Genomic DNA, 12,807 nt, shown 5'->3' on the forward strand with positions numbered 1-12,807 from the left:
CAAGCAGCCAGCAGAGCTTTTGCCTCACAAACCTCTTTTGCCTCACACATTTTTGCTCTAATTTGTGTAAAGAAGGAGATTCGCAGCACTAGTTAGAAAGATAGGACTGTTTTGTTTTCTCCAGCTCACCTTATCTTCTTCATTCAGCTCCTGAAGACTCAGCTATTAAGAGAAATTAAGTAATTCATCAAGCCCTTTTCAATTACCTGCTGTTGATAACATCAGAGTACAATTAGCATCTACAAATGAACCAAGTGCCAACTGCCAAGCAGAAGCAGAAGCTAATTTACAGCGTGGGGCAGCCTGGAAGTGCTGAGATGCAGGGCTGCCAGCAAACATATTTTGTTACACCAGCAACAGCCCTGTTCTGCCACTCCCAGCCAGCTGAGAACACATCCTGAACAACAGCTGGAACATCAGCAGCATAAACACCACATCCCATGGCAGAGATGGAAATGGTCTTTGGTTGTTTCCACATCTGGTGCTGTGAAAGAGCAGCAGGAACGGACTTCACTTAGATGTATCGAGTCCTTCCCAGCCTGCCAGCAGGATGCCAGGGCCTCTCCTTAGATTCCTATACTCTGTCGACCCATGTGTTTCCCAGGCAGCAATATCGACATATTCAGCTGACAAGTACCCAAAGAAATAGCCAGGTAATAAACCACACCACTTCTTGCCCTAATGCAAGACTTTTATGTTAATTTTTGACACCTGACTAGCTCCTCGAATGAACTTTTAACCTTTTAATTTCCCCTCTGCTATGAGTATTTGCTTTATGATGCCTTCTGAACAGGTTAATAATTGAACATGGGATATGTTATACTGGCACACAATCTGCCAAGTGCCTGTTTAATTTATGAAGACAGTCTGGTGAAACTGGGGTAACAAAAGAGCTGGCACACAGCAAACCTCCTAGCAGCAGCTCTGGTAGTCACAGCATTCCCTGACAAGTTCTGCTCTAAGTCAGGGGCCTTACCTAGATTGGAGGAGGCTCTGCCTTCAGCAGCTCGGTCCTGCAGGCTCTCAGCGATGTGCAACTGTTCTTCATGGTACTGCTTAGCCCTCTCCAGGTCCTGCATACACCTAGCTGCATGGCCCAAGCCAGCATAAGCTCGCATCTCAATGGCCTTCTCAGCCAGCTCCTGGGCCAACTCCAGCACATAGTTGTGGTAGGACATGGCTTTGTCGAAGTTTCTCCGGTAGTGGTAAGCGCTGCCTAGGTTGCTGTAGGCTCGAGCTTCCTCCCGCTTGTTCCCCAGCTCCTTGGCGATCTTAAGGTGCTGTTCATGGCACTGCACTGCGTTTTCAAAATCCCCCATTGCAATGTACACTGCTCCCATGTTGCCCAGCTCCCGTGCCTCGGAGAGCTCGTCTTTGGACTGCTTTGCGAGGAGGACACACTGCTTGTGGCTAGCCAGTGCGTTTGGGTAGTCCCCAATAGCTGTGTACACATGGCCCAGACTGCTCAGTGCTGAGGATGCTGCCTGCAAGGGTAAGAGAGAAGTAGTAAGTGCAGGTGTTCATGCAAACAAGTCAGACTGCCCCAGTTCTAGAAATCCAAGCCACAACATGCCATTCTGGAGAAAGACTGTGACTACCAGCTGGAAGACCTACACTCTGCAGCTCTTCCAGAGCCCTTGGGGCAGTGCGGGCAGAGGCAGCAGGCATGGGGTGGCTCAGAAGAACAGGGTGAGGATCACATCCTTCTGTGAAGCTATGTGCGTGTCCTTGGCAGAGGGGAAGGACAGCACTGCTAAGATGCAGAGGCCAGTGAGGAAACAAAGAAAGTGACCACTGCAGAAAACTGCTCTCTAGGACCAGCCTGAGGTACTCCAGAGAGCAGCAAAGCTTTCCCCATAGCAGTCACACCTCAGGTCACTTCTCTTGACTAATATCTACACCAAGTCTTGTTAGCATAGCAGTCCTGTGTACAGCAGCTCCTAAGAAAGCAGACACTTGGAGAGAGCATTGCAAATGAATGCTTGCCCTGTTCTGCCCTTCACCCAGTCAGTTCACATCAAAGCAAGACTCCTGAGACCTTGCAGGCTGATGCCAAAGCAATGCTGGAGACCAGCAGCAGAACACAAAACTTGACACAACCACGCTGCTGAGGACTCTCTGTTCTCTTCTTTCCAGGCTGGAAGCTGGAAAACTGACACACTTGCAGCCAGCACTCATCTGGGAGGAGGGAGATGCCTCTGCTGCTTATTTTGCAACAGCAGTAAGCCAGCTTGCATCCACCAACATCTCCAGGTACTTCTGCTTGGCCAGTCACAACCCACTATGAAGAGCACAGTTCCTCCTGTGCAGCATCAGGGTCCTTCTAGCACAGCACTGCTGAGCTCCAGACAACCTTGGGACAGCAGCAAAGACAACAGTATTTCAGCAGCTGGAGCCTGTGTCTCCTGGGAACATCTGAAATAAATACAGCCATTTGAAAACTTGAGTTCTTGCTCCCAAGGAACAGCTGTATTTAGAAAAGACAAATTATCCTTTTGCCCACTGCATCCACGAGGACGCAGGCCTGGCTTCCACTCAGCAGGGCGAGGATAGACACAGCCAGACAGCAGGGCAAGAAGCCAAGAGCAGGGATGTGTTCCTTCTGCCTAACCCACATCTGCTGCCTCAGCACGGCTGTTCACTCCAAAGCCTTGACCCCAAGTCCTCCATGGTCCCTGCATGTGCATTTCCTTTGCCATCCAGCTGCTGTTGTGACCCAGTTCCACAACAATCTCTTCCAAACCTCCAGAAAGAAAAAGTCAGGGTGAGCGACAGCACAGGGATCAGTCTCACCCTTCCCTAGCACCGGAGCTCAAGGAAGAACCAGTCTATCCTTCCACAGAAATGCACACTGACATCAAGGCTACAAGGAAAACAAATTAAGTGGCTGGAGAAGCCAAGGGATAGAGGTGGCTCCCCATAAGTGCCCAGGGGGGCCATGATTAACCTCTTTAACCCATCCAGCACCAGACCAGGAAGTCCTGCCACCTTTTCCCTGCAAAGTCATTCATCTGCTCCAGAGAGCTACACAAGTTAAAGAGCTTCCCTCACCCTGGACACTCACCTCACCTTGATAAACTGGTATATTCTTGCTTAGCTCCCACCTGCAGACCTGCTGCGCTCTACAGGTGTAGGACTGTAGTTCCCCTTTCCAAAGCAAATTATTAAACTCTTCCTGGTCACACTATCAGGATATCAGATATAAAAAGAATGTGGATCAGAAAATCTCTTATTTAGGAGGAGAGCTGGCTCAGTGCCTCTGAACTGGAACCACATTTTGCTACTGAAATGGTGTCCTTGAATAAATGAGCCTTTCATGACTTTCAAAAACAAGTGGCAGGAGAAACCTTCCTAAAGATTGTTTTTACCAAAACTGTATCACAATTGGAAGAGTAATGCCCAGTCAGGAAGATCTATGGGCCAGAGCGAGAGACAGAGAGCAGAGGTGATAAATCACTTCTGTGATCAGCAGCATTACCAGGGCAATATTTCCACACTGAGGAACAGTAAATATGCTGCACTGAGCCAAATGAATAGGGAAACCATCTTTTCTGATACAAGAACTGGAGGTGACAGATTAGCTATTAAACACCATTTACAGGTCATAAGATAGAGAAGTTATAAGGAAGCTCTCCCTTGGCCAACTCTGTAAATAGCCAAGCTGCATGTGCTCTCCCTGAGGCATCCTTTCAGGCAGCTTAATTATAATGAAAGAACTGCCAGAATTCAAAATGTCTTAATTTTTTTTCACTTAGTGTTGCAGATGGACTCCACTTGACACAAGGGACAGTGCAAAGGAGCTGTGGCAGAGCAGCAGCCATTGTTGGAAGCCCAGCAGCGTCCCTGCAAGGCTGTGGCACTGCTCCACAGACGGCAGGAAGGAAGCCTTGGGCTCTGTCCTGCAGATGGTGAGAGCAGCCCAGGACTCCCTGCTGCCAGTACAGCCATAATGAACCACAAGAGTCACTTTTGCTGCTGTAATTACCACAGGCCAGAGAGGGGAGCAGCGAGCAGCAACTCTTCAGTGAGGGGCCAGGGACAAAGCTACTGAACATGCTGTCACATAATCAGATGGTTTCTTGGGCTTGGGAGGTGTTTCTCCAACAACAGGCATCACAGGTGGTGTGAAACCAGCTAAATCCTCCAGAAATAAATGACTCGCAGCCTCTGCAGAAGTACAGGCACTTGGCTCAGAGGCCAAATCCACAGTCACTCCAGAACTGACCTCTGCAGATCACTCTGCCCCTTCACTCCTCCTTCCTGGCAATGAATCATAGAATCATAGAATTGTCAGGGTTGGAAAGGACCTCAAGGATCAGCCAGTTCCAACCCCCCTGCCATGGGCAGGGACACCTCACACTGCATCAGGTTGCCCAGAGCCACCTCCAGCGTGGCTGCAAAAACCTCCAGGGATGAGGCTTTCACCACCTCCCTGGGCAACCTGTTCCAGTGTCTCCCCACCCTCATGGGGAAGAACTTCTTCCTAACATCCAATCTGAATCTACCCACTTCTAGTTTTGCTCCATTCCCCCCAGTCCTATCACTCCCTGACACCCTAAAAAGTCCCTCCCCAGCTTTCCTGTAGGCCCCCTTCAGATACTGGAAGGCCACAAGAAGGTCTCCTCAGAGCCTTCTCTTCTCCAGACTGAACAGCCCCAACTCTCTCAGTCTGTCCTCACAGGAGAGGAGCTCCAGCCCTCTGACCATCCTCATCGCCCTTCTCTGGACACATTCAGCACCCAGCCAGCTGCCAACAGGCCAGCAATGCCTTGGGAAGGGACCTGCCCCTGCCCCTCTCAGTGCTGCCATGCCTGGCCAGGCTGCTGTCCCCAAACCTGCAGCTGCAGGAAAGGCTGGAGGAAACCCCATTCCACCTTGGTTAGGGCACTTGGGTCCTGGATGAGCTCTTGAGCAGTGCAGTGCAGTAACTTTTTGGCTGAGAGCTCCTAGCTGAAAGAGGGTTTGAGGACAAAACCAAACAAAACCAACATCCAAACTTTTGCCCTGAATTTGAATCAATTTTCACACAACTCTTCATGAAAATCAACACATCCATAGTATGGACACTCATTTGCAATCTCATTAGGGAAAAAAAAAAAAAAAAGAGGGGGGGGGCAAAGAGAACAGAAGGAAAAGATAGCTCCATGCAGCCATCTCACACCAGCCCAGACCAAGGGTCTGCATAGAGACCATTATGGAGACCATTACTGGAGCATGGGAGCTGGCAAGCAGCATCCTCACTGCCACAGGACCAAAACAGCAGGACATGCTGGGCAAAGCTAACACCCAGCACAACGAACCTGCAGAACCCAGTCAGCAGCTTCAACACACTCTCAAAGGCTACCACCACCAGCAGAACTTTGCTATAACTGGGAAGGGAATGGAAACATCTTTCTGGAAAACAAGGAGTCAGTGAAAGCTGGTGCCTCCTGGGGCTGCTAAATAAATAATTTAAAAAATAAAGAGAGTGGACACTTCTGCATGCAGATTGCTGAGTAAGATGAGCTATGGCACAGAGCCATCAAGACAGAGCCTCAGATGATGTCAGTGGGCTATGGCTGGGGAGAAGAGGCACGAACAGAAAGCAGCAGATCTCAGACCTTCTGTGCACATGAGACACTTGACAGATGCAGGGACTGCTTGACCTCTACCTGGAAAGAGATCTTTAGGACATCTCCTAGATTGGGAAGTAGATTATAGGAAGTGAAATTCGTGTGTCTGGAAATGTTTATTCTCAGGGATCCTAATCCCTTTGCCCAACAGCGTTCCCAGGCTCACAGTGAAGACCTAAAATGAAAGGTACAAGCTTGGCAACCCTTCTCAGGGCACGCAAAAAGCCTTGGCTTATATGTCTGAGTGCCCAAGGCCAGAACATCCAAGCCAGAATGCGGGAGGAGGACAAGGAAAACAGAAAAGAAAAAAAAATAACTAAAAGGAGACAAAAAGAGCAATGGAAAATGAAGGGTAAAGGGCTGACAAGAGCCTGGCTTCATCAGAAAGACAGGGCTGCACCCAGAGGCTTGGCTGCCTCTGCCCTCTGACATGACCCTTGCACCAATGCTCACAGCAGCTTCCACTGCTAACTGCTCTGAGTGCTCCAAGAGAAACACCTCTCAGTCATCTCACAGCCTGCATGAGCAGAGCCTATGGCACTCTTGGCTTGCTTGGGGCTGGCTGTGTGCAGCCTCTCTTCTCCCACCCCAAGATAACTATCCCTGCTCATGGGGGCAATCAGCAGAAAGACTGTGGAGCCTGACATTAAAGCAGTGTTTAGGAACAATTTGGTGATTACATCTGCTGGGGGACACCCATGACTCACTTCAGGGGGTTAGTAATAGGATTCCAGAAGATAAATTCATCACTGTATACTTAATAAAATCCTCCACATAATAGGATCCAGTGGGAGCTGTAAGTGGCTGGCACAGGGGGCCAGCGGGGCAGGGCTGTTCCCATGGGTGCTGGCTGAGGAGGCACAACACTGCAGTGAGGATAAGGTTGATGCATGTGAAACAGACTCCAGCTGTGCTAGCATGAACGTCTGCTTGGTAGCAGGGTGATGGGAGACTACAGCTTCATACCAGCGGGGCTTTGCATCAGCAAACAAAGAAAAATCAATGCTTTACATATCTGACAAAGACAAATTTTACAGTGGGGGTTGCTTGCACCTCCAATTATGCAATTTATCACTTTAATAGAAAGCAGATTCTTCTGCCACTGAGCTGAGACACAGAAGGGAGTTCTGAAAAAGGTTCCTAATTGCTCTCTCTTTCTTGGGAGCAACAGCCAGCTTAGGTTTTTCAGCTGAATAAGGTCGAACCTGATGTTAAGCAGATGTGCATCAGGGAATGACAACTAATAGAGACCTGGTGACTTGGAGATATGTGCATCTTAGATATTTCACATCACCAGGATATGGTCATCTCCCAATTATGTTACATTTAAACCACTCTTTAACTGATTGCACAGACTTCTTAAATGAGAACACTATAATCGTTCTAAAATGGGTGAGGTGAAAATGCTCTGCCTGGTATCTCACCCTAATGTTGCTTTAATCCCCAAACAGACTCATCAATTAGGACTGATCAGAGTTTGAGCTTTGACAGCCCGGGAGGGGAAATAACTGGCATGGACTAAGCATTTGTGAAATTCAAAGCCTGACTGCAAGCATGCCCTCACATGCCACTTCTCTCCACTCCCACTCTCCGAGTAAGGGGTAACAGCAGTGCCTGATGCCACACGATGCAGTGGAGTGGTTTCCAAAAGATCAGCCACGCATATTCACAACATCTGTGCTGAGGACAGTCAGCAGGATGCTGTTCTCCAGCGCCAGCACACCTTATATGCATGCTCTTGCATGCAAGCAAAGGTTCCCTGGTTCATCGCGTGCATTTTGGGGTTGGCGAGCAGAAGGCAGCTTCAACCGACTGCTTCTGAATACACACAAAGAAATACTTAAATCTGGAAGCATCAACAGGATGATGCTGGCTTCACCATACAGAGTAAAGCCTCACCCCACCCTGTGTGAGTGCCACTCTCTCTGCAGGAAGCACAGAGGTCAGCACGCAGCAGTGCAGCGCTCTGTGAGCGCTCTGCAAGCATCAGGCTCCTTCTGCAGGAGCTGTTTGTCATACAGGTATGGGCCTTGTAACTGCTGTGCACACTGGCAGGAGAGCAGGATAAAAGGATAAGTTGACTTTCAGGACCTAACAAAATGATCCAGTGGCCGCAAATTGCATTTTATTTCTACTTCAATTAAGCCCTTTTAGCATTTCCTCACAATCCACCAGTATCTCACAACTGGGCTTGGAGATCTACGCACTAAGGCAGGTTTCATACCCAAACACAGGAGGTGCCCATCAACAATCAAAGGTGCCCTTCCCTCCTCCCTCAGAGGTGAGGCTGATATGCCAGGACCACATCCAGCTTTTCCCTTTGTGTGGCATGCTTTTGAAAATAAGAGGAAGCAGCTGGCAATGCTTCCCTCCTGTACACGATCCGTACGCAGATTTGCTTTTAGGTAATTATTTCCTGGGGAAAAAAAAATAGACTGGAATCAATATCCCTGTCAAATCCAATTTATTTGTAGAAAGTCTCAGTCTTTTACATAGAAACTACCACAAAGCAAACCTCAAAGAAGCCAGAGCCATAGAATAAATGCAGCACTATCTGAATGTCTGGAAGGAACTGTGTAACTACTGCTAACTGAAAGGGAATAACCTCGAATTAGTGACACAATAGAAAAGCTCAAACCATACAGCAGGAAGAGACAGCTGCGGTCTCCTTTGATTAACGGATTAAATGCACAGCTCTGTAGGTGTCAAGTGCTTGCTGCTCATGACAGAGGCTGCCGTGAGTTGTGCTTACAATCCGCTCCCAGCCCTGTCTTTCTTGTTCAGAGAAATGACAATGTTTAGAGGATTGATCATTCTTCCCTTTTCCTGGCAAAAGAATCACGCAAATTATGTGAATGCAGGCAAACCTGAACAGCACCACGGCTCAACTGCCACATTATTAAAGGTCAGTCATCCTCCTGAAACCAGAGGCTTCAAAAGGAACACTGACTTTCAGCTGCTCATTTGGAGACCAAAATAAGACTACTCCAGTGGAAAATCCATTTACTCAACCTCCTCCATTATCATTGAGGAGCTAGTTCTCTGCCCAGAAAACATGTAAAACCAAAGATGAGTCAATCTAACTGGTCAGCAACAAGCTTAAGCATCACCTGGCACACACATGTCTCTATAGAATCACAGAATTGATGTCCTACATACCCAAAACTTGGTAGCTTCCTGGACATAGTCTAAAAGGTGAAATAGTTTTAGGAAGGATGGCTGACTTGGCATTTTTTTGCGATGATGTGAGAAAAGAAGCCCTCATTTAAAACCACAAGCTGAGATTGTGACACTGAGGAGTAGTGATTCATGCCCTGATCAAAGTCAGTCCTGGAAGAACAAGCCAGCACATTACAAACTTGGATCTCAGAGAACCAAGAGAAGTTCTTTGTGCAGGCAGAGGAAGTCTGAGACTCCTGCAGCAGTGTGCTGACCTGTGCCAATCCTGACACTGCTCCTGCTCATAAAGCTGGAAAACATTGCACTGGAAACTGACTACAGGAAAGCCTTGGCTGAGGTGGGTCTTCTGAAAACCCAAAGAGCACTGCTCCCTGAGCTGCAGCTCTTACACAAGTTTTGTGCTTTGTTTCTTTCCCTGTGATGAGGTCCAGCCCTCAGCAGAGTGCTAGCTTTTGCAGATACTGTGCGAGGTAAGTAAAACCAGAAGAGTGCATTTCTTTCAGCTAAAATCCATGTGCTGTGGAGGTCAAGTGGGGACATTTAAAGGAGATCCTCAGGAAGTATTACATTTCCCTTCTGAGTCACAAGTCCAAACAAAACAAAGCATATGGCCTTTTAGTGCATTCCCAAATTTCCTGCACTGGTCAGATTTCCCTTCATTCTGCTTAATCCTATCACATTTGAACCAGACAAACCTGTATGAATCCAGATTTTCCCAAAAAGAGCTGCTGAAGACAGAAGAGAAGGGCAAACAAATTACACTTTCTTATACAAATCCAGCTACGTGCTGCTCAAAAGCACTATGGTTGCTCCCATCAGTGAGCTCATCCTCTCAGCCAAGCAGGTGATTCAGTCTGAGCTGTAACACAGCCCTACTGCTCTAAAAGACCATGCAGCCTCAAATAAACTCCCATGGCAAATGTCTCCTAGCAGCTGGTGCCTGGTGAGCTTCCCTCCAAGCAATCCTTCCTCCAGGCTGCAGTGAGTTTGCCCTGACCCCTAGCAAAGCCAGGCTGCTGTCTGCAATGAGGCTGAAAATGATGAAGCAAAGGATGGTACCCCATTCCTAATGAGGGTTCCAGTGGCTACCTACAACACAGGTCAGATTTCTGAGCCCCAGTGCTAAATGAGAGGCCTCTCACAGCTGTTTGAAGTGCAAGCATGAACAGGAACAACACGAACTGGAATGTCTACGTCTGTAACTTTGTACACCCAACAGAGCCAAACATCTGGGCTAGACAAAGACTGAATTTCAGTGAATTGAACAATGCAGCAAGAAGTGTCCAGGAAGACATTCTGCAGACTGGGTCACATCTCTGACAAGTTCTCACTCAGCTGAAGTCATAGCATCTGCAGAACCTGAGACTTCAAGGGCAGCAGGGGTGAAAATAAAGCTTCTGTCCCGTTAGGAAATGTGGAAAACTAATCTACCTAACTCTGCACTGGCTACTTCACCCTCCTTCTTCAGCAGCCTCTGCAGGGGGATCCAGTACATCTGGGCTGCCCTGAGCTGCTCAGACAGGTCTTCCTAGCAAATGGCCAGTATGAGGTTTCAGTTCTATAAATCAGATCACCCTCAAATCTAATACAAGAACAGCAATGGTTCCAGAAAACATGGACCAGGATCTGCAAACATCTCCTCAGAAAGCCAGGGAAGTGTTAGTGCCAGCCTCCTGGTAAACCAGCCAGCTTTACCAGGTCCTGCACAGCCCTGAAGATGACATCGCTGCTTTTGCTGTAAGGGGCCTATGTCTTACAAACCAAAAAACACCCAAGACACAGCCAGCCTCAGCAGTGTACCCATCGTGCTGGGATGGCCCTGGAGCCCCCTCCTTCCCCAGCTCACCTCATGGCTGATTCCTGGAAATCCTGCTGGGCCCCTCCACCACCTCAGCTGCCAGTCAGGAAAGTTCTGCCAATCCAGCCAACAGCACACCTGGACCATACCCATTTCTGACAGCACAGGACTGGGAGGCTGTGGGCTGAAGCTGCACACCGGGCAGTGAGTGATTTTTGGCAGCTTCCCCCGCAGTAATAATGAAATTACTTATTAAAACCAGCCTGAGATCAGCAAAAAGAGTTTGCAATACCAGATTTCATGAAAGGGCTCAGATTAGACAACAGCTTTCAAAGGAAAGTGACCTTTTCTGAAAGTATCCACTCCAAGCACTGCAAGGGCCTGATCTTTTTAACAGTTTCTGATTTCTGTGGGTGATATTCTGCTGGATTCCTAGGAACTGACGCTGGTCTCACCTCTTTGGAGAGCAGAGATTGAGAGCAGCCTTTTGCTTGAACTGTTTGCAGCCTGATCAACCACTGTTGTTTGTAAAGCCTCTGTAAAATGTCATGGGATTTGGAAAGCTGTTTCTCACACAGAGGCTGAATCAAAACCCAGCTTGTTTCTATTTCTTGGAAGTAGCTCCAGGACTCAAAAGATCCCCTAAAAGAACCCCGGAGAAAAACAGAAGGCATAATGGAGAAACAAGAGGGAGGAGGTAATCCCATGCAGTGTTTATAAATACAGATGCACCAGTCACTCATTCACCCTCTGGCTGCTTGACCTTGCTGACAAGCCACTGGGGTTTTCTGACACAAGGCTAGGAGGACCCTCCTGCTAAGGTACCATCTGCACAACACATAGCACAGTTCTTCTCCAACAGGCTGATGTCTCTTGGTGCTCTTGTAGGATCAGTAACAAATGCCAGTTTCTTCACAAAAGCTCTCACATTGTTTCCAATCTCCTCTCTTGAAGAAACTCAAGAAGTGAAAGCTACCTGCATTGATACAGGAGCAGCAGTCACACCCTGAACTTGTCAGTTCTGTGCTTCTGTAAGCAGTGGCTGCACTAACCACTAATATGGATAATCAATCAGCAAAGCCCTCCTCAGCCCCTTCCTTACTTCTGGGTCTCCAGTCAAATGTGATAAAGCTGTAAGGAGTAAGCTATATTCTCTCTTAGTCTTTCCTGATCACATTGCTACAGGCAGCAGGTAATCCACTTCTGGCAGGCAACCACCTAATAAATTATTTTGAAGCAGAGGCTTCACCATGGAAAAGGAAATGGGGCAAAACATAGAAAAGCAGAGACAAAACCACCTTCTCTGCTTGCTTCCTGCAGCAAGTGCCACTCTCCTGCTTTTGCTTCCACAGCCTGCTTCTGCCATCTTAGTGCATGTTTTCATGCATCACAAATTGCTTTAGCCTGAAGACTCTTTCCAGTTCTCATTTGAGAGGTATTTATATCCTGTCCTTATCTTCCTGACTGTTTGCAAATGTAACAGAATGACTGTGGTCATGAGATACTCAGATTTTTCCTTTCTGAAGATTCTGGCAGCCCCAAGGATAGGCCACCCCTTCATATGGCCGAGTCCCACACACATGACACAGGCAGCAAAACTGCTGCAGGCTCTCTCAAGCCCATAGTCAATGAATGAATTTGGTTCTTAGCAGCCATCTGGGACTGATGATGATGAAACACAAACGAGGAAGCAGGTGACCACGTGATGATCCCTTCAGGATTTCCAGTGAGAAAGAGAAAACGTTGGCCCTATGAGAAGTTAGATTTTAAACCACTGCAAGCCACTTGAAGGCAGTGGGAAAGGATCTGTGGTGTGAATGATAACCCACGGAGGGATAAATTCTGCAGAGAACAGGAGCAGCACCCAGCCCAGTGCTGTGCACTCGAGTAAGTAACAACAAGTGAGCAGAAGGGATCACAGAAGGGGCTTTCTGGCAGTGGTTAAGATACTGCTCAGGAAGAGCAGCAGAGGCAGGAAGAGCCTGTTTCACTGCGCCGTATGGAAGGTCTGGGTGTGCCTTCTGTTTGCCCAAGGATGTGCTACAGCAATCAGAACCTAATATAAACGAGACTTTGCAAACACATTAGCTAACCAGAGAGTCTTCACTGCACACACTTCTCAAATCCTCCTCAAAGCTACCAACAAAGTAAGGAAAGCCACACACATGCACAACCTTTGACTGACAAAAGCTGGGGCTGGGACTGGGAAAGGGAATG

General features: G+C 48.0%; 1 protein-coding gene across 2 annotated transcripts in view; it reads right to left on the reverse strand.

Moving 5' to 3' along the window:
* Nucleotides 1-12,807, reverse strand: part of TTC28 (tetratricopeptide repeat domain 28) — a 136,386-nt gene that overhangs the window by 35,864 nt on the left and 87,715 nt on the right. For both annotated transcript variants that reach the window (XM_054392699.1, XM_054392698.1), the window contains exon 6: nucleotides 977-1,484. In XM_054392699.1, the coding sequence (XP_054248674.1) occupies nucleotides 977-1,484 (508 nt within the window). The remainder of the gene's footprint in view (nucleotides 1-976; nucleotides 1,485-12,807) is intronic.

The sequence above is a fragment of the Indicator indicator genome, chromosome 26 (assembly GCF_027791375.1).
Source record: "Indicator indicator isolate 239-I01 chromosome 26, UM_Iind_1.1, whole genome shotgun sequence".
Taxonomy (NCBI): Eukaryota; Metazoa; Chordata; class Aves; order Piciformes; family Indicatoridae; genus Indicator; species Indicator indicator.